Below are 25,459 nucleotides of genomic sequence, written 5' to 3'. Positions count from 1 at the left end.
TCCGTTATTACATTTGCCTTTCTATTCAATAATTTTTCTTTAGTTCCCCAATGTTTTTTTCACCATCAATGCTATCAGCATTAATTAATTTGTTACCAACAGTGTGGTTGGCACTGCGCTGTACCTAACACATCTATCAATTCAACTGCCACAACAAATCTCTATTTCCTCTCTCTTTTGTATTTTATTCCATCACTTCTCAATCTTCTCTACATTCCTCGTTCTCCTCACTTTTAATTCCCTGTCACGAGTTGTTGAGTGGAGGCGGAGGACAGAGGCGCGCCCACTAAATGGGCTATGTCAGCTGCTCAAGTGCCCGCCCCTCTCGGTCTCCACACAGCTTGCGCTGCTCTATCGGTAATGTAGTTCATTACCCTCATCCTCACCTGGTCCCGTACCACTCTCCTCTTCCCCTGCCTTATTGGTTGTTGGCAGACATGTGACCGGCACACTTTAATACTTAAACCTCCCCCCTCTACTCTGCACGCAGATGACGGACGGGCTGCCATCTCGGCGTTGCTTTTTGTATAAGGTACATTTCAATCATCCTTCTATTGTCGCCTTTTCATTCAAAACTTTGTTTTTTCACTGCCCTGTTGTACACTAACAACCCCTTTGTCCCTCTGCTTGCATTACCGGTTTGTGTTAATCACCCCCTTAATATATGCACCGTCTTTGAAAGGAATGTTTCTCCCCACTTTTTGTTTTGAAAGTGGACATAAACGATCAGTACACAGGATCATGGTTATTTCTTATATGGTTAACCAATATATATGTTTTCTTAATAGTAACGGCAAAGTCTATTCTTCTAAATTAACTTTACTATGGTAGTGCTTTTCTTCTTATTTTATACCCAGCAATAACCAATGTTGATATTCATTATGGCCCTCATATTTTCCTCAATCAGACAAACATTCCCGTTTGGCAGCCCCTGCTTCCCTTTAGACATAACTAGTTCTGTGTCAGTATTTTTTTTTTTCCTTGATCTACTCAATTTTATTCACCCCAATTATTACCCTTCACTTCACCCTCTCACATCTACATCACCTTCTGTTTGATTTAATGCACACTTCACTCCTCACCTCCTTCCTCCTCACATTCACCTACAGTCTTCTCTTCCCCTCTTGCATTCACTTTACCTTCCCTCCATTTTCTCTCTCTCTCCTCACACTCCCCATCCTTTCCTGTCTTGGTCCTCCTCCTCCCTCTTTCCTTTCCCCTTTCTTCCCTTCCTTCCCCTCTCCTACCCCCTGCCCCTTCCCTACCCATTCCTATTTTCCATCTTTCCCATTATCATTCTATTTACATTATTCTTTCATGTCACAGACACTGGTTCCACGGCCCCTATTCGGGCCCACCTAGGTTTATCTTCCTTATTACAGCACAGTGTCCGTTCTCCCACGTCTGGTCTTTTTTACAGCAGGTAACTATTATTAGTTGCCATTTGAATACTCCAGCTGGACAGTCGCTAACATCTCTCTTTTCTCCCCAATATCCATTTGGCTAATATTTTGATGGCTTCTATATTTATATTTTACTCTATTCAGTGATATTATCTGGCTTGGTCACCCAACGCTGTTGGTTCTATACTATGCTTGGCCAGCATACATTTTTAAACTTTGTTTATGTTCAATAAAATGTCATTTATATATTTTTTATCTTGATGTCTGTTTAAAATTATTTGCTTGGCGCCCATAAAATCCCATTAAATGACTTCTCTGACCATACATATAAAAAAAAGGCTTTCAATGGCATTTTTAACAAAATTGAAATTGACCAAATAAGAGAAGTTCATTGTTGGGATTCACAACCTTTTAAACCTCTTGCCTACCGGGAGAAATGTTGACATTTTCACATACATGTTAAAATCTGCATTTTATTTACTTAAACCCACATTTTATTCTGAAAGCAGAGACCATGGGGAATAAAATACTGGCTGTTGCAATTTTTTATGTCAGATGATATTTGCATATCCGTTTATTAAATACAACTTTTCAGGAAAAATTACACTTAAAAAATGTTAGTGCACACAAACACAATATAACATCTATTAGCGGTGATACTGTACATGTGTGGTGCAATCATCATTTACATATGCATGCCGGACCTACGTGTGTGTGTGTTTGCATGTGAGCACGGGGGTGCTTTTAATTTATTTTTTATATCTCTATTTATTTCATTTACATTTTTTTTAACGTGCTCCTGAACAAGCCCAGTTGTGATAGTTTTGGGCAGGGACAGGTACTCTTTATGGAGACATCAGGGGACTATTAGACCCCTTATGTCTCCCCTGTCCCCCAAGGCACCTGGACAAACACAGGTTGTTTGATCAGCCGCTTCCCTGGCTCTAATGGCCAGAGAAAGACAGCTCTAAAACCAGAAGTGATGAAATCCTCTTCTCTTCCGGCTTCCATCATCATAAAGAAGATCAGGAAACGGATGTTCCTCCATCTCCTCTGTAGACAGCTGACCTGACTGCTTACCATGGTTCCTGACCGCCCCCCAGTGGAATATGAGAGCCCAGGAAAGGCACTGGGCCGTGGTGGCAGGCGGCCCTCAGGTAAGCAATTTCCTCAAAGCACTTGAAAAAGCTCCGTAAACTCTGCCAAGGTTTGCAAAAATAATTCAGCTCTCATTTGGTAAGTGATCATTGCCCTGCACAGCTGGAAATGGATAAACCTATGGCTATATATTGACCTTGTCATGTAAGAAATAGAGGGGCTTCTTAAAAATGCTTTGTTGCATGACTGTGTCACTACTGCCTGTGCTTCAGATCCAGAAATTGCAGGCTGTAAATGAGTGTTAGAATTCCTTATCTCTATATTTGTTCTGGGACAATTAGCATTTTCAGAATCAATGGTCAAAAGTGGCACCCTCCGTTATCTTAGAGCAGTTTTCCTTTAAAGCAGGGTTCCATGCCCCATGCTTGCCTTTTCTGGCCACAGTTTCCCTCAGTGGCTGAGATCAAAATTCAGCCGCTTCAGCAGAGACAAGCTGAGATTTGATCCATGTATGGGCAGGCTGATTATACCCAAGTCTATCCACCGATCGACTTGGTACAACCAGCCTTTTAGATTATTTACATACAATTACTGCAGGCGGCTATAGCCATGAGCAGTAATCTTTTGGGTTGATTTACTAAAACAAAGTGCAAAATCTGGTGCAGCTGTGCATTATAGCCAATCAGCTTCTAACATTGGCTAGTTCAATTAAGCGTTGCCAAAAAAAACTGGAAGCCAACTGGTTTTTATGCAGAGCTGCACCAGATTTTTCACTCTCCAGTGTTAGTAAGTCAACCCCACTTTGTTCTGTCGGCAGGGAAGGCTGCCTGTTTACAGCACAGGACTCTGAAGGAAAGGCCTGGGTGGCCGTTGCTGCAGAGCGCATGCACTGGTAACGTCACCGGCTGCATGTACAGTAAATGTCTCCGGGGCTTGTTTAGGAGATATTTACACTACCTATAGGTAAGCCTTATTATTACCTATTTAACACATCATCATCTGGCTACTCATTAAATTATACAATACAACAAGCCGCTCCTGAAGATCTGACATATAAAGTGAAAACAGTGCATATTATGTTTCTGAGAATACTATTGAAAACGTATATACATATAAAGAAGTAGCCCAGTCATAATGACTTATTAAACCCCAAAATGATATGCAAGTTTGACTCCAACCAAAACCTTTTTCCATTTCTGAGTAGAATGTAACCTTTGTCAGGGTTTACCAGTGTAATTTATTGCAGCTTACCAGGCTTTACCAGTGGCTGCATTTGTTTTTTTCCCCCAAGATTTTTATTTTTACCTCATGACCATGCCAGTGAAGGACTTCCTGTGTTAGGTGACAACACCCACTTGCTGTACTGTATTTGTGGAGCAGCAGCTTTGTCATCCTAGCAGGGGACTACAGAACACCTCTCCCGTCATCACCATAACATGAGAAGGTGTTCTGAAGCTCAGCATGGTGTTCTGCAGTCCGGCATAGGAGAACTGGGCAGGGAAAATAGCAGTTTTTAAAGGGATAGTTCACCTTTACCACAAAACTGCTTATGCAGATAAGGGGCATCTGTAGATAACAAAAAACCGTGCAGCTCTGACTAAAGATGAATAATACCCTTGCTATAGGTGTAGGCCATTTACATACCTTATGAAGCCTGACTGGAATACTCCCAGGACGTTGCTAAGTACTCCCAGGATGTTACTAAGCGAGGCCTAGTCAATGAATATTTGACAGGACGCTGCAGGGAGAAGAACACTATGAAGTAAAATGAGGTAGGTTGCAAACTGACCATGCTTCATATTGTACCCTGAATATGGGTGTAACACAAAATATTCGTAGCAGTGGTGGCCCTATCCATGCGTCCGGCCCCCTTACCTACATGCAGGGTGCTGGACACATGTATTCAAATGGGGGGGGGGGGTCGGGGGGTCGGGGGGTAGAGCCAGAGGCTTTAATAGGCTTAAAAAAAGGGCGGGCTTGGGGTGCAGAGCACATAAAGGGAGGGAATATCTCCATAAAAGGGACACGGTAATAAAACTGTGGCGGGGGTTCTAACCCTCCTCCACTTTATCCAGACCAAAAGCAAAAGGCTTTGACTGGAGTTGGGCTTCAAGTTCTTTGTGCAAATTAGTGGCAAGTTTTGTGCAAAAAGCCATTGTACATAGAAGACATCCAAATACTGTGCCTTAAATACACATAAAGTAATTGAAAAGAAGGATGGAGAAGATGTCACAACTTAAGAGGGAAAGATCTGCCTGTCTTAACTCTTAAAATCTCGCTGGCGAGGCTGGTGCTGCGCCTTATGATATAACAGAGTAGAGACATGCCACTCAATGCCAGCAGAACAGCCAGGAAGCCAGGGGTCACTTGGGAAATATCAAATAGGTCCCAAGTTAGGAAGACAAAAATGATCATTCCAAGGCTTAGTCCAATCAGGCTAAAACCATTTAGTCCCAGGGAAAATGTCCACAGGATCTTTTCATCAGAACACTGACCAAATATCATTGGTATAATTCCCATGGTGACGAAAACCAATGAAGAGTAGGTCAAGATGATGGCCACGACAATTCCATATTGGTTGGTTATTCCAACCAAACTCAGATCCTTTAGTTGGGTTTGACATGGACAGTCCTCAATAGTTTTGTTGTACAAGCAGTAATTATAGAAGCCAATTTTCTGGCAACCACTGACAATAATGTCACCACCTCCGATGATCAGAGCATAAATGAGAAGGGAACAGACCAGACTCTGCAGAAGGATAGTCAAGTAACCCAACCAACGGTGGCTCCAAAACATCTTCCTTCCAAAGTAAGACCAATCTAGGAAAGCAAAAAAAAAAATGGAGGAAATATTATTTCACTGGAAAGGGTATTATACCTTTAGGCTGGGTTCACAGTATGCGCGGAGTGGCTTGCAGCAGGGAGTCCAGTGCATCCTCGTTCATTGTTTGAGGTCTGAATTTGGACCTAAAACGGAGCTATAGAAGCACAGGACCCTTCTGCTGTGCGCTCCATGGCTGCCCCGGAGCTGTGTGAAATGGCTTCATTGAGAGCCGGTCACACTCTCCTGTAATTAGAATTGGATGTGGGGAAATCCACATCCAATTCACATCAGTGTGAACCCAGCCTTAAAGATTCTGGGCACACAGTTTTCAATTATTCTGTTTACTAGCCTATCCTCTCCTTATATTGATATGTTTAAAAAATGAATGTTACCAATAAAAAAAAAAAAAAAAACCCACAGAAAATCATTTCAGTTCCCTACATAACCTTTTTATGTAGCTGCCTGGGGTGAAGTGAAGGAGAATACTGTAAAGCGTCTTCTGAGTGACAGAAGTCTGTTGACATCATACCCAAGATGTAGGGCCCAGCGTCAGTCTCGGGGCTTTTGGCTGTCAACACAAGGTAGGCTTTTACAGGGACAGTCAATGAGAAAAAACAAGTGGAGTTCCACCCGTTTTTTAGTTTATTAAAAGTCAGCAGTAACAAAAAGCATAGCTGCTGACTTTTAATAAACTGACACTTACCTGTCCCATGGTCCAGCAAAGTGGCCGCCCGGAGCCTCGTTCCTCTCCTCGGCACCTCCATTGATCCTGTGGGCACCCGGCCATGACAGCTTACAGCTTCACGACCGGGCACGCACTGCGTATGCCCAAGTCGCGCTGCGCTCTGCTATTGGCCAGCCAATCTTCTGGGACCTGTGTTGTGTACTAGAAGATCGCTGGCAGGGAGGGACCGCCTAGGGCGAGAGGAGTTGCCTAGGCAGCCGAGAACCGAGAAGGAGGGATTGGGACAGGAAGTCCCACTAAAAAGAGGGTACACACTCCCCCCCCAAAAAAGACATGCCAAATGTGGCATGTCAGGGGGCGAGTAGTGCTTAAAGCGGAAGTTCTACTTTTGGGTGGAACTCCGTTTTAAATGCACATATATTTCCTATAGTACCACCACCTGTAATGATAGTGAAAAGATATAGCTACATAAGGATACTGTTTTTAAGAGAGACAGCTATGAATTTTGAATGATTGCAATGATGACCTTAAAGTAAACCTCTGCTTTACCCATGCAGGTATGGGGGCATGTGACCACCTTTCTTCTGCACTGGTGATTGGCTTCTCAGGCACCCAATCCATAACATGGGTAGGCCAGAAAGCCCTGTGTAACAAGTCATGACTTGAATCTTACTTGCTTTGCTCCCTGTGGCCAAATAAAGTGATATTAAGGCCTCATGCACACGGATGTTTTTACAGCTGCTTTTTTGAGCGTTTTTTGCAGCTTAAAAATGCCTGTCTATGTTAGTCTATGGCTTCATGCCCACCTAGGCGTTTTGAGCTGCAAATGGCATAGGCGTTTTTAAGCTGTAAAAAAAACCCCAAAACTAGTGGGTTCTGAGAGACGTTTTTCAGCTGTAAAAACGCTCTAATGCTGATAAACGTCGATAAACGCTCAAAAACGTTGCTCACCAACATTTAACGTTTTTGATCCATTGAAAAAAAAAAAAACTTTGAAAAAAAAAAAAAACGCTAAAAAACACTAACGTGGAAAAATGCTAATAAACGCTATTGCAAAAACATTAAAAAAAGTTAAAAACAAACTCACTGCAAAGCTACTGGCGTTTTCATAACGTTATTTTAATGTCCAGTGTGCATGAGGCCTAAACCTTTTTTCTTTTTTTTTAATTTATTAACCACTTCAGCCCCGGAAGAATTGGCTGCTCAATGACCAGGCCATTTTTTGCGATACGGCTAGTGGTGCAACAGATCGTCAACCTGTTCAGATCGGCACACCACGCGATCCGCTGCCTCGGCCATAGGAAAGGCCGCGGCTTTGGCCTAGCTCTGGCGCGGCGGCTATCTTGGTACACCCGGCGGCGGCCGCTGTCTCGTCAGGAAGTGGAGTTTCGTCGCCGTCATCTTGCTACACCCCACACTCCTGCACAGTATAGAGTGAGAAGGGGGCAAGCGGACATCTTGTTACACCCACCGGAGTTTTAGATTTCACAGTTATTTTCAACACAAAACTGAGCTTATATGCTCAAATACAGTATTTGTAAATATGACGGACTGTTTAGATGTTAAATTTTAAAAGCAGCAGCAAACCTGCTGACCTTACATGGTTGCTAATGTGACAGAATACCTCTGATTTTCATATTTAACATTTAGTTAAATGTGAAAATCAGAGGTGTTCTGTATTTGAGCATATAAGCTCCTTTTTGTGTTGAAAATAACTGTGAAATCTAAAACTCCGGTGGGTGTAACAAGATTTGTCTTGTCTTTTTTTTTTTTTGCTGATCCGAAAAATGATCCGATCCATGACTCTGATCCGAGGAACGATCCGATCCGTGAGTTTTTTGATCCGTTGCACCCCTAGATACGGCACTGCATCGCTTTAACTGACAATTGCTCAGTCGTGCGACGCTGTATCCAAACAAAATTGACGTCCTTTTTTTCCCACAAATAGAGCTTTCTTTTGAGGGCATTTGATCATTTCTGCGTTTTTTATTTTTTGCGCTATAAACAAAAAAAGAGCGTAAAAAAAAACAAAAAAAAAAAAACAAACAATATTTTGTACTTTTTGCTGTAATAAATAGCCCCAATTTTAAAAAAGCAAATTTTTTCCTCAGCTTAAGCCGATATGTATTCTTCTACATATTTTTGGTAATAAAAATTGTAAAAAGCCTATATTGATTGGTTTGTGCAAAAGTTATAGCATCTACAAATAGGGGATAGATTTATGGCATTTTTATTATTATTTAGCGCCTGCTATCCTGCTTAAAGGGACCGACGAATAGCTACGACATAATTACGGCGGCTGGTTGGCAAGTGGGTAAAATAACAAACATGTCATTCTTACCTGCTTTGTGCAATGTTGTTGCACAGAGCAGCTTCGATCCTCTTCTTCTCAGGTCCCCTGCTGGTGCTTCAGACCCCTCCTCTTTGGGGAGTGCCCCCACGGAAACCCGTTTCTGCATCTATTGACACAGGGCAGGAGGCTCACCCCTGATCCCCTGCTCCCTCATCACATCATTTGATTGACAATGGCTCCCGCTGCTATCAATCTGTCCAATGAAGAGGGAGACAGCGGCGAGAGCTGCTGCTCTCATGCACATTGCTGGATTGGATCAGGCTCAGGTAAGAAAAATGGGGGGCTGGCGGGATCCTGAAGCCCAAAAGGCTTTTTACCTTAATGCATAGAATGCATTAAGGTATAAAAGCTTAAGGCATTAGAACCACTTTAAGAAAAGGGGAAGAGAAATACTTAGTGCAACTGTTTGAATATTTCAGTGGAAAGCACCTAAGTAGGAACATGTCAAAGGGGTAAGTAGAAGTGTGTGCTCCGAGAATGGTTTAATAAATTCTACAGAAGGTGGTGGGAAGGCCTTATCTGCTCCAATGTAAGGCTATGGCAAGCTAATGCATGACACTCCTAAAAGGCTGCCCACTGACAGACTGAAAGAGCGCACATGGCAGTCTGACAATTCTTTGGCTTATTGAGAGGTAGTGGCTTAGTGCTGCCATTTTTCTACATGAAGTACTGATAATGGCAGGATCTCCAGTGAATTGAGAGGTAGTGGCTTAGTGTTGTCATCTTGCTACTGAAAGTACTGATAATGGCACAATCTCCAGTGAAGAAAATTTGCAAGATTCAGAGAAAATTATGTGCCTAGAAAAACTACATGCAGTGTGACATGATGACAAACATACTAAAAATTGGATTTAGGCTTGGTTCACACTAGCCCAAAGTCCAAAGTCACACGACTTTCAGTGCAACTTTGGAGTCCAACTTTGATGTGACTTTTTACACTCTATGGCATTGAAGTTGTATCAAAGTTGGACCAAAGTAGTGCAGGAACCTTTTCTAAAATCGGACAGATTTGTGTAGTATCAGTTAAGGCAGCTCTCATAGGGAAACATTGCATTTCACACATCATCCGACTTGGGGACTAACAGGTCGGATCCCATGTCAGATCAGTGTGAACCGAGCCTAGGGTCTACAAACTCTTTATGCTGACAATATTTACATATAAATACAAAACTGTAGAAAGTCATCAGGTTATGTACAAAGGCTTGCCAAGACTTGTTTCTCAGCACCCAACAGACTCATACTAGTGGTGGAGAGCCAAAACTAAGAGTGCTCATGATTTGGAATAGGAACAAAAGAGCTAAAAATATTTATAATCCCTGCTTTCTGCACTTCCGTCCACACAAAATTTCTTGGCGTAGTTTCCCTTCCTCTGTTTACATGAATCATTCTGAAAGTTCAGTGGATGGTCACTTATGCCGCGCACACACGACTGGTTTTGCCGTCGGAATAAACTCCAAAGGTTTCTCCGACGGAATTCCATTCAAGCGGTCTTGCCTACACACGGCCAAACCAAAGTCCGACCGTCAAGAACGAGGTGACGTACAGCACATAAGACGGGACTAGAAAAAGGAAGTTCAATGGCCAGTAGCCAATAGCTTCCGTCTCGTACTTGCTTCAGAGCATGCGTCATTTTTGGTCCGTCGGAACAGCCTACAGACGAGCGGTTTTCCCGATAGGAATTGGTTCCGTTGGAAATATTTAGAACATGTTCTATTTCTAGGTCCGTCAGAATTTTCGAAAAAAGAAAGTCCGATGAGGCAAACACGATCAGAACAGACGATGAAAAGCTTCCGTCTGACTTTTTCTGTCGGACATTCCGCTCGTGTGTATGCTGCTTTAGTAGTCAGGATCATGAACAGTGGTGTCTGGCTAAAGCACCAGTTATGAAGTTACTCACTGCTCAGCCTTCATTGCTAAATTTAACTTATAGAAACACCAGCTGACATGGAGCTACTCATCAGGAGATCCGAAAAACTCACCTTTGTGAGTGACAGTCATGTGTTCTGTTATGATCTTCCTTTAAAGTCTGGAGTCACTTTCGTGTCATGTTCTGCTGGACAAGAGAGAAAAAAAACACACACATTAGTTTGAATGTTGAACGGTTTCCATAGACACTCCTTATTGCCCCTCTAGGGCATCAGAATTTGCCCAATGTTCAAGACATCTCAAAATAGGGAACATTGGTTTAGATATCATGTAATCACTTTCAATGGGCAATATTCAGGTAGAACCAGTCAGTCCATTGAAATGCAGAAACACAGTTCATAGTGCCTATGTAGTGTACACCAAAGAAAATTAAAGACCAGCATGACAAAGGTAAAGGCTATAAAAACCATCTCCCAGTATCTTGATGTTCCTGTGACTACAGTTGTAAATATTTTTAAGAAGTTTAAAGTGGCTCTAAATGTTTAAAGTGGTTGTACACCTATTTTTAAAACTTTTACCTACAGATAAGCCTATAATAAGGCTTACCTGTAGGTAAAATAAGGCCTATAATAAGGCTTACCTGTAGGTAAAAAAAATATCTCCTAAACCTGTACGGTTTAGGAGATATTCCCCTCGCAATGAGCCGCTGACTGCAGCGGCGCATGCGCACAGGGGATTCTCGGCTGAAAGCCCGGCAAACTCCGGACCTTGCCGGAAAGAAGCCTCCCACGCGCAAGCGCGGGAGTGACGACACCGTGGCTTCGGCCACTCACAGCGCCGGAGCCACGATACCCGGAAGACACGCCGAGGGGAAATGTCAGCTCCCTCGGCGTGAACCAGGTGAGATGCCGGCGCCTCGTTCTAAGGTAAGTATCTCATAATGAGCTAGTATGCGGTGCATACTAGCTCATTATACCTTTTCCCTTACAGGTGTAGAAAAAGAAAAAAAAATCCAGCGGGTTTACTACCGCTTTAAGGTTTTTTGAAGGTAAAAAATCTTCTATGTTCAGCCCCCCCATGGCCCCATTCACACCTGAGTGCTTTTCTGCTTAAAGCTCTAAAGCGCTCAAAAAGCCAAAACCCATTCATTTCAATGGCCCCTGTTCACATCTGAGCGTTCTGTCTCCTGAAGCAAGATTGGAGGCAAATTGGGCCCCATAGACTTCAATTGGAACACCTGAAAATGTGCTACATGAGGATTTTACAAGTGTTTTGTCACATGTTTTCTGCTTAAACAGCAGCTCTAATCTCCTCCACCTCTCCTCCCCCTAGTGCTTCCTTTTGGCTAAACAAAAACGCCTGAAGCTGTAAAATGCTTGTAATAGGCTTCTAAAACACCTGTAATATACTTCTAAAAATGCTCAAAAACTCTCAAAAAAAATGCCTGAAAGTCGCTCTGCTGAGGTGTGAATGCAGCCTAATACTTACCTGAGCCCGATCTGGATCCAGCAATGTGCACAAGAGCAGCTGCTATCCTGGCTCTCTACCTCCTCTTTGGCTCAGAGCCATTGGCTCCTGCTGCTGTCAATGACAGCCAGTGAGGAGGGAGTGGGGGCGGGGCTAAGCTCCATTCTGTGTGTCAATAGGCACACTGAGTGTAGCTTGGGAGCGAGCACACACAAGTGCCCCCATAGCAAGCAGGGGGGAAGAGCCCAGAGTTCCGGCAGGTGATCTGGGGAAAGGAATATTGGGCCGCTCTGTGCAAAACCATTGCACAGAGCAGGCAAGTAAACGTATAAAACATTTTTTCTTTAGTATCACTTTAAAGTGTTACTAAACCCAGGACCCTGCATTCAGTGGCGTCACTAGGGTCGGTGTCACCCGGTGCGATAAAACATGGTGTCACCCCCCACTCCAACTATAGTCGCCCCCCAGTACAGACCCCCCTCCACTAAGTAAAGGCCCCCCCTTGTCAGTGCAGACCCTCTACGAAGTATAAACCCCCTCCATCAGTATAGACCACCCCCCTCGGTACAGACCCCCCTCCCACAGTATAGACCTCCCCCTCCATTAGTACAGACCCCCCGAGAACAAACAACCCCCCTCCATAACAAACCACCCCCATCCATTAGTACAGACCACCCCAGAACAAACCACCCCCACCATTAGTACCGACTCCCCCCCAGAACAAACCACCCCCCTCCTCCATTAGTACAAACCAGCCCCCTCCATTAGTACAGAACCCCTCAAAACAAACCACCCCCTCCATTAGTACAGACCACCCCCCATCCATTAGTACAGACCCCCCCCCAGAACAAACCACCTCCCTCCATTAGTACAGACCACCCCCCTAGATTAGTACAGAACCCCCCAAAAGAAACCACCCCCCTCCATTAGTACAGACCCGCCAGAACAAACCACCCCCCTCCATTAGTACAGACCACCCCCCTCCATTAGTACAGACCCCCCCAGAACAAACCACCCCCCTCCATTAGTACAGACCACCCCCCCTCCATTAGAACAGACCCCCCCAGAACAAACCACCCCCCTCCATTAGTACAGACCACCCCCCTCCATTAGAACAGACCCCCCCAGAACAAACCACCCCCCCACCATTAGTACAGACCCCCCCCCAGAACAAACCACCCCCCTCCATTAGTACAGACCACCCCCCTCCATTAGTACAGACCCCCCCAGAACAAACCACCCCCCTCCATTAGTACAGACCACCCCCCTCCATTAGTACAGACCCCCCCAGAACAAACCACCCCCCTCCATTAGTACAGACCACCCCCCCTCCATTAGAACAGACCCCCCCCAGAACAAACCACCCCCCACCATTAGTACAGACCCCCCCCAGAACAAACCACCCCCCTCCATTAGTACAGCCCCCCCAGAACAAACCACCCCCTTCCATATGGTATAGCTGTAACCAGCAGCATAAACCAACCTCATCAGCAAGCCCCGCCCCCCCACCCCACAACATCTCACCTCAGGCAGCGGAGGACATCCCCCCCATCTCAAGCCGACACCCCCCCGCCCGTTACCGCACCAGATCGGGCGGCTCAGGTGCACAGAACACCCGGGCGGAGAGGAGAAGAGGAGAGAGACAGAGTGCAGCCGCGCCGCCTGGGTGGAGAGCAGCTGCACATCGAGACAGGCTTGAGCAGGAGTCAGAGACAGAGGAGGAGGAGGAGGAGAACACATGGCAGACACGGCCGCGGCGCTGGAGGTGTGTCCCGGCTGAAGGAAAAAAAAACCTGCCAAAGGGAGCCAGGGCTTTCATTACCCTCGGGATGGTGTCACCCCTCTAGTGGGTGGCACCCGGTGTGGACCGCACCCCCCGCCCCCGTCTAGCAATGCCACTGCCTGCATTCACTATATCTGGTCTCCCACAGTACACAGAACATGGAAATACAAACATTTTAGTAAATATAAACCGCTAAATACCTTTTCTCACCAGCAGTATATAGCAGTCTTGTGACTTCTATCATTGTCTGGTTAAAGCTCATAGGAGGAGTTTTCATTCTCCCCTGATTTTCCTATGAGGCTGCAGGACCCCTGACCCTCTGTCTGGACAGTGCTGATATTGGCCCCCGTGCTGATCACATGCACTCTCCCAAGAAGAAAAAAAAAAACTCTCTAGCAATACACACCAAACTGAGCATATGTAGTTTCCCCCCCAAGGCTCTGTTCTATCAGGAAATGGTTTGAGGACAGCGGAAGAAAGGGAGGATCAGAAAAGCCAGGATCAAACAGCCTTTTTACACAATGCAAAGGACTAAACTTGTAGGTTCCACAGTGGGGCACAATAAAATCTCAAGATTGAAGTGCCCTGATCTGACGACCCCCCCCCCCTAAAACTAGTATATAGTGGGGTCACCTATAGATATAAAAAAAAAAAAACAGTAATATTTACTAACATATGCTGGTAGAGCTTAAATGGTAAGACATAAATAATTGTTGCTTATGACGGTTGATGAAGAAAGGCGTAATTATGATATTAATGACAATAAAGACATATTTTAACGTATACATCTCATTTGGTTTTTGTAATATCTAAGCAGTCTACAACAAATACATCCTTTGTTTTCATCAGAATATCTCAACAATATATCATACAATGAACAGCTGGAGCAGTTTGATCAAGAAAGGTTGACCAAATTACCTGTTGGCAAGTGGGGAATTCTCATTGGGAGCTAGAGAAATCACGTTTTCATTTGTTTTATTTCAAATATTCTGTTAAACCAAAAATCAAAAGTAAAATGTGATTTTTATTAAACATGGAAAAAACAACCATAGATGCCAATTACCCTGGTCAGTTCTTTTTTTATTATGGTGCCAACAAATTTATCCACATTGTATATACAGGTCCTTGAAAAAGTATTCATACTCCTTGACATTTTCCACATTTTGTCATGTTACAACTAAAATGTAAATGTATTTTATTGAGATTTTATGTGATAAACCAACACAAAGTGGCAAATTATTGTGAAGTGGAAGTAAAATGATAAATAGTTTTCCAATTTTTTTTACAAATAAATATGTGAAAAGTGTGGCGTGCATTTGTATTCAGCCCCCCTGAGTCAATACTTTGAAGAAACACCTTTTGCTGCAATTACAGCTGCAAGTCTTTTTGGGGATGTCTCTACCAGCTTTGCACATCTAGAGAGTGACATTTTTGCCAATTCTTCTTTGCAAAATAGCTCAAGTTCTGTCAGATTGGATGGAGAGTGTCTGTGAACAGCAATTCTCAAGTCTCGCCACAGATTCTCAATTGGATTTAGGTCTGGACTTTGACTGGGCCATTCTAACATATGAATATGCTTTGATCTAAACCATTCCATTGTAGCTCTGGCTGTATGTTTAGGGTCGTTGTCCTGCTGGAAGGTGAACCTCTGCCCCAGTCTCAAGTCTTTTGCAGACTTTAACAGGTTTTCTTCTAAGATTGCCCTGTATTTGGCTCCATCCATCTTCCCATCAACTCTGACCATCTTCCCTGTCCCTGCTGAAGGGTGTGTTCAGGGTGATGTGCAGTGTTCTCCGTCACACATAGCATTTTGCTTTGGGGCCAAAAAGTTCCCATTATGGTCTCATCTGACCAGAGCACCTTCTTCCACGTGTTTGCTGTGTCCCCCACATGGCTTTTTGCAAACTGCAAACAGGACTTATGGCTTTCTTTCAACAATGGCTTTCTTCTTGCCACTCTTCCATAAAGGCCAGATTTGTGAAGTGCACGACTAATAGTTGTCCTGTAGACAGATTCTCCCACCAGAGCTGTGGATCTCTGCAACTCCTCCAGAGTTATCATCGGCCTCTTGGCTGGTTCTCTGACCAATGCTCTCCTTGCCCGGACTGTCAGTTTTGGTGGAGGGCCATGTCTGGGGTATTTTTTTTTTTTTAACCCAACCCTGTTTTAAATTTCTACAGAACTTTAATCCTGGCCTGTCTAATGTGTTCCTTGGCCTTCATGATGCTGTTTGTTCACTAAGGTTCTCTAACAAACCTCTGAGGGCTTCACAGAGCAGCTGTATTTATACTGAGATTAAGTTACACACAGGTGGACTCTATTTACTAATTAGATAACTTCTGAAGGCAATTAGTTCCACTAGATTTTAGTTAGGGGTATCAGATTAAACGGAGCTGAATACAAAAGCACGACACACTTTTCAGATGTTTATTTATTAAAAAAAAAAAAATGGAAAAACCATTTATCATTTTTCTTCCACTTCACAATTATGTGCAACTTTGTGTTGGTCGATCACATAAAATCCCAATAAAATATATTTACTTTTTTAATTGTAACATGACAAAATTTCAAGGGGTATGAATACTTTTTCAAGGCACTGTATATATATATGTATAGAAACAAGTCTTTCGTTTCTCTGTAAATGATGCCTTGTTAACTGCTAACTAGCTGGGCTTGTAGTTATGGAGCAACTAAACATTCCGCAGCCCCCACCTTACATGGGGTGCCTTCAACAGCCCCATGCTCTGTGGGAATGTTGTTCCTGGGTGAGTTTATCTGATTTGTTTTTCTGCAGACTGACTTCTATTCATAGGTCAGGGCTGTCAGTGGAAAATTGCTGTGACTGCAACTTTATACTTCACCAAAGTGAATGTGCACCATCTAGCTGAGACTGACAGACAAGAACCTCTCTGTCATTTAACATACAGCTCCACCACTCTGCACAATGGACTTGAAAGGCTGGCACTAATATTCTTTTTTAATGGGAACATATAATCTTTTTAAAGTTGTTTTAGATCAACGTGTAAAATAAACCAAATTGACATTATCTTATTGGTATCTACTCATGTTATTAAAAACCTTGTTTCTATGTATTATTTGTAACTATATTTGTATATGGGGGCAGCCATATCTGCTTAGTAGTGCAGTACAGTGTCTTCACTGTTACAATAGAAAATTGACAATATGGAAGCTACCATGGCCAACATGTTTTGGAAGGGGTGATTTCCAGGACTCTTACCATGTGCTTTCCTTACTTTTTGACGAATCATTAACCTGGAACACGTCTGTGTGTATTAGGCGTTAGGACACCTGATATGCACAAGCTTCCTCCAGGTCAAATACTCACCAGTTATTGAAGGATATAAATTACAGTCCTGGAATCTGAACTTTAAAAAATAAGTCAGCAATGCTTCCATATTACTTTACTAAAAGTTCCTTTTCAGAAGGGTGACGAATCTGGTGGACAGATTACTGGGAGGGGCTGGGGAAGACCCGGCTGTCATGGTGCACGTTGGCACCAATGACAAAGTCAGAGGCAGATGGAGCATCCTAAAGAACGATTTTAGGGACTTGGGAGCTAAATTGAGGAAAAGGACCTCCAAGGTAGTATTCTCAGGAAAACTTCCGGTACATTGAGTCACACCAAAAAGGCAGAGGGAGGTTAGGGAAGTAAACAAGTGGCTGAAGAGCTGTTGTAGTAAGGAGGGGTTTGGGTTCCTGGAGGACTGGGCCGACTTCTCAGACGATCACCAGTACTATAGAAGGGATGGACTGCACCTAAATGAGGAGGGTGCAGATCAGCTGGGAGTAAAAATGGGCAAAAAGTTGGAGGGGTTTTTAAACTAGGCGACAGGAGGAGGGCCCAGAGGTAGAGATAGTCACCGCGGAACATATTCCAGAGGGTAGTATGGGGGGAATTAGTGGTAGGTTGACTAAAGCACATAAATCCAAGGTAAGTTACATATACATAGTTGGTGAGGTTGAAAAAAGACACACGTCCATCAAGTCCAACCTATGTGTGTGATTATATGTCAGTATTACCAATCCTATTTAATTTGTTCATAAACAACCTGGAGGATGGGGTAAACAGTTCAATCTCTGTATTTGCGGACATTACTAAGCTAAGTAGGGCAATAACTTCTCCGCAGGATGTGGAAACATTGCAAAAAGATCTGAACAAATTAATGGGGTGGGCGACTACATGGCAAATGAGGTTCAATGTAGAAAAATGTAAAATAATGCATTTGGGTGGCAAAAATATGAATGCAATCTATACATTGGGGGGGGAGAACCTCTGGGGGAATCTAGGATGGAAAAGGACCTGGGGGTCCTAGTAGATGATAGGCTCAGCAATGCCATTCAATGCTAAGCTGCTGCTAACAAAGCAAACAGAATATCGGCATGCATTAAAAAGGGGATTAACTCCAGAGATAAAATGATAATTCCCCCACTCTACAAGACTCTGGTCCGGCCGCACCTACAGTATGCTGTCCAGTTCTGGGCACCAGTCCTCAGGAAGGATGTACTGGAAGAAGGGCAACTAAGCTAATAAAGGGTCTGGAGGATATTATTTATGAGGAAAGGTTGTGAGCACTGATCTTATTCTCTCTGGAGAAGAGACGCTTGAGAGGGGATATGATTTCAATTTATAAATACCATACTGGTGACCCCACAATAGGGATAAAACTTTTTCGTGGAAGGGAGTTTAACAAGACACGTGGCCATTAATTAAAATGAGAAGAAAAGAGGTTTAACCTTAAACTACGTAGAGGGTTCTTTACTGCAAGGATGTGAAATTCCCTTCTACAGGCGGTGGTCTCAGCGGGGAGCATCAATAGTTTCAAAAAACTATTAGATAAGCACCTGAACGCTCACAACATACAGGAATATACAATGTAATACTGACACATAATCACACACATAGGTTGGACTTGATGGACTTGTGTCTTTTTTTCAACCTCACCTACTATGTAACATTTTCTGATATAATACAGGTGAGCACTAGAGGGAGCCCTTACAAATAAGTGTACAAATAAATAAAAAAAATTATTTGATATCAATATTGCCAGCTAAACTGACTCCGGGCTTCTTCAGAAGATAATAGAAGTCAGTAGGGGCTGCTCCCCCCAACAAAATTGAGCACAAGCCGCCACTGAGTAGGATAATTGGGGCCCAGAGATGTCAGGGACAGGACGTGGCTTGAACCTGGGCGTAAGTTATTTTTATTGAATTTTCTTGAATTGCATTTTTTTTTCAAAATAGTGTGACACATTAGTGACGTTGGGGACGGTGGAAGGAGTTGCCGCGGGGTCTAGGTATCTGCCACTCGAAGTTTGGGATGTAGAAGATTCTTTGGCAGGGGTAGAGAGCGAAGATCGGCAGCCTCTGAACTGTGTCACCCCTCTGCCGTGACTCAGTGAGGTTCTAATTTACACTGTCAGCTATTACTGATACACTGAGATGTATTCTGCACACATACCATATCTGTCATTAGATAAGGTCCCCTCCAGAGTAAAGTCCTCTATGCTTAATACACAGTCCATATATCCTGAAAGATCCCACAAGAAAGGACAGCTGGGTGGCCCAAATCTTAGAACATATTTTTCTTGTATTTACAAGGTAGAATTTCACTTTTTTTTTTTTTTTGGAAGACTGGCTTTAAGGTTTAACTTTTTGGGGATCATACATGATAAACCATGTGTGCAGCTCAGCTGTCCTTTTCTGGGGGACTTTTGCAGATATATGGACTGCATATAAAGAATAGAGGTAATATTTTCTCAACAGGGTCAGGGATAGGAAAACCTTTCCAGCAGAGTCACGGACAGCAACAATGAGATGAAATGGGGGTCACAGACGGCAATAGAGAGGTGAAATCTCCTAACCAGGTCACGAAGAGGAATAGCAAGGTTACATAATCTCCCTAATGGGATCACAGAGAGGAACGGTGAGGTAAAATATCTCAAATGGGGGTCACAGACAGGAACAGCGAGTTGACATCTTCTTAACAAGTTTACTGACAGGAAACGCAAGTTGAAATCCTCCCAAACCATGTCACGGACAGAAACACAAAGTTAAAGGGGTTATAAAGTTTTAAAAAAATATATAACAAACATTCCTATACTTACTTGCTCTGTGCAATGGTTTTGCACAGAGCAGCCCTGATCCTCCTCTTCTGGGGTCCCCCGCTGGTGCTCCAGGTCCCTCCTCTTCATCGGGTGACCCCCCCCCCCCTTTGGATATTAAAACATTTTTTTTTTCTGCCAGTAAATACCTTATAAAGCCAACTTCTTTCTTGTCTGGTAAAAGGCCTAGGCTTATGACATCATGCACAGCTCTCTCTCTCACTCTGGTGAGAGTTTGCCAGGAAGGGAGGTGGGGAGGGGAGTCATAAGAGGGCAACTGAGAGCTGCAGAGCTGGAGGTGTGCCTCTGTATGTCTGTGTAATTCCAGGAAGTGAACAGACAGCAGCTTCAGCTGCCCACAGTTAAAATGGCTGCAGTCAGACTCAGTGGAGGGAGATTTCTGCAGCATATTTGGCAAGTACAGAATCACAGTATATATAAAATAATATGCAAAGTGGTTGGAGGGAAGCTTCAGAATGGCAAAGGTGTGTTTATTACAAATTATGTGAGCAGACTGCTATTTACTAAAGTGCGATCGCTGTAAATCTGAGGGGAAGCTCTGCTGATTTTATCATCCAATCATGTGCAAGCTAAAATGCTGTTTTTTATTTTCCTTGCATGTCCCCCTCAGATCTACAGCGACTGAACTTCCAAGTGCACTTGTAGTGCAATGTGGATTTGCCTTTCGTAAATAACCCCCATTGTGTCTGTAGCAGAGAACTCAGTGAAAAAAAGTCTGTTCAAATAAAAAAGAAATTAAGATAAAATGGCTAGATCAGGGCGTGATCAAGGTTAAAATTGTTTACACGGATGTCTAGGGGGGGGCATTAAAAATGAGCCATGATTTTACCTCTGACTACCCAGCTGAAAATTACCAGGGCTGGCAGGGATGTCAATACACTGCAATTGCAGCATGGAAAGAATTATATAACCTGCTGCATTCACAGGTGGTACTCCCACCAAACGCAGCCCAAGTGCCCAGGACCGTTCCACAAATGCAGTGTCCAAGCTACCTACCAAATGCCTCTGAAAAGTGATCCACCCCATTACAGATTACAGCCACGTGTGTAAATGAGGCCTTGGTGTTAGTATTAGTACTAGGGCCAGGGTAATTTTAAGACTTTCACACTTATGCCCTGTACACATGATAGGATTTTCCGACAACAAAGTCCATGGACTTGTTCCGAAGGATGTTGGCTCAAACTTGTCTTGCATACACACGGTCACACAAAGTTGGTTGGAAATTCCGAACGTCAAGAACGCGGTGACGTACAACACGTACGACGAGCCGAGAAAAATGAAGTTTAATAGCCAGTGCGGCTCTTCTGCTTGAATCCGAGCATGCGTGGCACTTTGTGCGTCGGAATTGTGTACACACGATCGGAATTTCTGACAATGGATTTTTTTGTCGGAAAATTTGAGAACCAGATCTCAAATTTTGTGTGACGGAAATTCCTATGATAGATGTGTGATGGAGCCTACACACGGTTGAAATTTCCGACAGCAAGGTCCTATCATACATTTTCCATCGGAAAATCCTATCGTGTGTACAGGGCATAAGGCAGTTTTCAAGCGTTTTTTTGCGCTAGAAATAGCACCTGTAAAGCACCTGAAAACTGCCTCCCATGCCGCACGAATGTGAAAGCTCAAGTGCTTTCACACTGGGGCGGTGCGCTTGCAGGATGTTAGAAAAAGTCCTGCAAGCAGCATCTTTGGGGCAGTTTAGAAGCTCTGTATACAGCGCTCTCAAAACGCCCCTGCCCATTGCAATGAATAGGCAGCGCTTCCGAAACACCGCAACACTGGTGTTTTTAACCCCTTCTTCGGCCTAAAATGAGTGGCGCTTTTGCGCTAATGCATGGGGGGCCCCAGTGTTAAAGGGGTCTTAGAGTTAGACCTCCTTCACATGGCTGTTTAGCTGCATACTCTGGAAACTAGTGGCAAAAATCAGCGGATTTTGTGGCTGGAACTACGGGAGCATGCGAATAATGACGGCCATTGGATTTATCAAAACTATATAATATAAGATCAAACCTAAACAATTTACATGCAATGAGGAAGGCACTACATAGTTGAACGTAAATCTAAAGGAAATTGAACAAGAAAATTGTATAATGTATGGCCAGCTTAAGCCTGTAAATAGTTTATATAGGCTGAGGTGTCGCCGCTATTCACATGCACCTGTCATTCCAGTTGCAAGAATCTGCCGATTCTTGCCGGTGCGATCTGATATATGCGGCTAAACCGCAGTGTGAAGAAAGCCTTAGTGCAAATTTGTTTTAGGTAGGAAAAAAAAAAGGCACACTATAGTTTTTGAGCCCTACTACGTGTATAAACATAAAATAGTGCATACATATGCGGTATCCCCATGCACATCGAGGGTAGAGAATTTATTTTAGATTTTATTTTTTATTTTTTTTATGTTGTTTTTTTTTTTTTTTTTACTTTTTTGGGCCAGTTTTTCTTTGATAATGAAAACAAATTGAATCCAAAACAAATTCAAAGTCACCTGTATACATGACGCAAAGACAGGTACGGCTTTATGAACACGTATAAATGTTACATACATATGTTCAGGTGTTAAGATTTGTATTTTTTTTAAATCAATAAAGTTGAACTAAAAAAGCAAAACATTTTTTTTTTCTTTTACTTTCACTTTTGATGATAATGGTCAAACAGGACAAATAGAGAAGGCCAATCTTCCCAACAGGGGCACAGACAGCAATAAAATCTGACGGGTGTTCTAATCCCTCTACACTCTAAAACTATAAAAAAAATATAAAAAAGTTATACGAGGGGTTAAAGAAAATAACGTCGCCTTATTTACCAACATTTGTTTTTAAAAGTTAACTGCCTCTGCTTAGTAAATTAACCAGCTTTGTGTTAAGCAAGTCACTCTGGGAAGGCAGTAATGAAAGGGTTAACATCTATTACAAGCCTTCAGCTCGCGACATTACGATAGAAAACCGGCCCTGTGAGTTTTGGGGAATAGTAATATATAACATACAATAATAATAAGCATAAGAAAAACATGAAATACATGAAGTTTCAGAGCACTCACCGCCTGTATGAACTTGCAGCTTCTCTCAATGCCTGTAGACTATGGACTTGTTCCTCTAAGTCACATGGCCTGGTCAGCTGACCGTGTTTACATGCATTCCTTGTCTACATGTGAATAAACAAGTCACAAGAGACAGATTGATAGATGATAACACTTTGAAATCTCCCTAAGGGCACACAGACCAAAAAACAAACAAAACAAAACTGGAGAGTTTTAACCCTTCCCTACACTATTCAAAATGAAAAAAAAAAGTTTTGGCTTCAGTTATACTTTTAAGAATAAGTGTACTTTAAGACAAAGTGCACTTATCCAGGGCCGGAATGTGAGCTTTGTGTATGTATATGTGAAAGTAGGCGGGTCACTGAGCATTGTGTTGAACCACTTGACGTCTGGAAAATTTACCCCCCCCCCCCTCCCTTCATCACCAGGCCATTTTTTGCGATATGGTACTGCATTACTTTAACTGACAATTGCACGGTCATGCAACTAATGAAACTTATGTCCTTTTTTTCCGTTCTTTTGGTGGTATTTGATCACCACTGCGTTTTTTTTTATTTTTTGCGCTAGAAACAAAAAAAAAAAAAAAAAAGTCAGACAACTTTAAAAAAAAAAAAAAAAAAATATATATATTTTTTTTACTTTCTGCCATAAGACATATCCAATAAAAAAAAAAAAAAAAAATCTAATTTCTTCATCAATTTAGGCCAATATGTATTCGGCTACATATTTTTGGTAAAAAAAAAAAAAAAACCTCTCAATAACTGTATATAGATTGGTTTATGCAAATGGTATAGCTTCTACAAACTATGGGATAGATTTATGGAATTTTAATTCATTTATTTTTACACTAGTAATGGCGGCGATTGGTGACTTATAGCGGGACTGCGATATTGCGGCTGATGATTGGACACTGACACATTGTGGGAACCAGTGACACTACTACAGTAATCAGTGCTAAAAATATGCACTGTCACTGTACTAACGGCACTGACTGGGAAGGGGTTAACTATGTGCGTAACCAGTGTTTTTTGTGTACAGCGTGTGGTGCTTTTACTAAGGGACGTAACAGATTTTATTCCCTGCTTTGCAGGGAAAGAAAATCCATTACTTCCCCGCTGACAGGATAGGGCCCTGCCTTGTTTACATAGGTACGGCTCTGTCCGGTGCGTTTTCCGAACGATCGGCAGGTGCCGGCGGTTATCCATTCGCCAGCACCCGCTGATCGCCATCTGCTGTGTTTGACCACTTGCCGACCAGCCGCCGCAGTTGTACTGTGGAAGAATGGCACGGCTGGAAATTTTTACAGTAATCAATGCATTTTTAATCGCACTGATCGCTGTATTAATGCCAATGGTCCCAAAAACATGTCAAAATTGTCTGACGTGTCCACCATAATGTTGCAGCCATGATAAAAATCGCAGATCACTGCCATAACTAGTAAACAAAAAATAATAATAATAAAAATGCTATAAATCTATCCCCTATTTTATAGACGCAATAACATTTGCGCAAACCAATCAATATACGCTTACTGCGATTTTTTTTACCAAAAATATGTAGAAGAATACATATCGCCCTAAACTGAAGTAAAAAAAAAAATTTTTTTGATATATTTTTGGGGGATATTTATTTCAGCAAATAGTAAAAAAATATTGCAGTTTTTTCAAAATTGTTGCTCTTTTTTTGTTTATAGCGCAAAAAATAAAAAACGCAGAGGTGATCAAATACCACCAAAAGAAAGCTCTATTTGTGGGGAAAAAAAGGACGTCAATTTTGTTTGGGTGTAACATCGCAGGACTGCGCAATTGTCAAGCGACGCAGTGCCGTATCGCAAAAAGTGTTCAGGAAGGGGGTAAAATCTTCCGGAGTTGAAGCGGTTAATCACAGCACAGCCGGGTCACTGTACCTAATCGCCCCTTACCCTGAATTTCCGGATCATGTACCTAGTACATGATCTGGTGCCGCAGAGCCGCCTTTCCGCCATATATCTAAGTGATACGGCTGGCAAGCGGTTAAAGCGTATTAAACACAAAAAAATTGCCTCCTTCAGGGCAGATTTTATACATACATTTTGGCATTGTACAGCCATACACTTGTATTGGTCAGAGGTTAAGCAATGTATTCAAATCAGTTCCGACAATATTTGTCCGTCCATCTATAGAAATATTTCTCTTGTGATTGGTGGACTTCTTAGCTCCCTAAAAAGTAACCCCTACGCACATTGCTGCTCTATTATTCTAGGAAGCTTAATATTATTTTGTGGAAAAAACGCACAGTCGTCATTTCTGTTCACGCCTGGAAAGTACGAATTAACAGAGCTTTACCGTTTTATAACGCCACAGAGCAGCTAGCAGAGGAGTGCCCACTAAGTTCTATATGGTGTGGGGTGGATCTGATGCTCTTCAAGCCTGCAGTGCACTAAGCATAACAGTACCTTGACTTGTATTGGCTGCAGCGCTGATCGAACAAAACGTTTCTAATGTTCCTGTTAGTAAGAAATCAATCAGTAGGTCAACATCTCACAAACAGGAATGACTATAGATGGATCAAAATTCGTCCAGTCCTCGCTGAACCAGATGAATTTTGATCCAGCTATGGCCAGGTCTAGATTGGAATTCTACTTTACGCTGTTCACAGAAATCAGTAATTTAGTGATATTCTGTAACTGCCTACAGCAAAGCATTAGGTCCCTTGTGGCCTGGGGCGTTGCTAGGTGGCAAAAAGCCCAGGAGCTTCAGCCCCAAGTCAGAGCCCGGCACCAGGGGGGGGGGGGGGGGGGGGGCGGTGTAGGGGGGGAT

The 25,459-nt window shown here is 42.9% G+C and overlaps 1 protein-coding gene across 2 annotated transcripts; it reads right to left on the bottom strand.

Moving 5' to 3' along the window:
• Positions 1-3,455: 3,455 nt before the first annotated feature.
• TMEM140 (transmembrane protein 140) lies at positions 3,456-22,786 on the bottom strand. 2 transcript variants are annotated; one of them, XM_073621779.1, is made up of 3 exons: positions 22,662-22,786; positions 10,342-10,412; positions 3,456-5,320 (listed from the first exon to the last, which is right to left on the bottom strand). In XM_073621779.1, the coding sequence occupies exons 2-3, from the start codon at positions 10,358-10,360 to the stop codon at positions 4,731-4,733; spliced, it is 609 nt and encodes a 202-aa protein (XP_073477880.1). In that variant the 5' UTR covers positions 10,361-10,412; positions 22,662-22,786; the 3' UTR covers positions 3,456-4,730. The 2 variants fall into 2 exon arrangements, with proteins under 2 accessions (XP_073477880.1, XP_073477881.1); XM_073621780.1 differs by having other exon boundaries at positions 10,342-10,415; positions 22,662-22,725.
• Between the last annotated feature and the right edge of the window lie 2,673 nt (positions 22,787-25,459).

The sequence above is a fragment of the Aquarana catesbeiana genome, linkage group LG03 (genome assembly GCF_042186555.1).
Source record: "Aquarana catesbeiana isolate 2022-GZ linkage group LG03, ASM4218655v1, whole genome shotgun sequence".
Classification (NCBI taxonomy): domain Eukaryota; kingdom Metazoa; phylum Chordata; class Amphibia; order Anura; family Ranidae; genus Aquarana; species Aquarana catesbeiana.
Note: the sequence above shows the minus strand (reverse complement) of the source record. Positions and strands in the feature narration are given on the sequence as shown.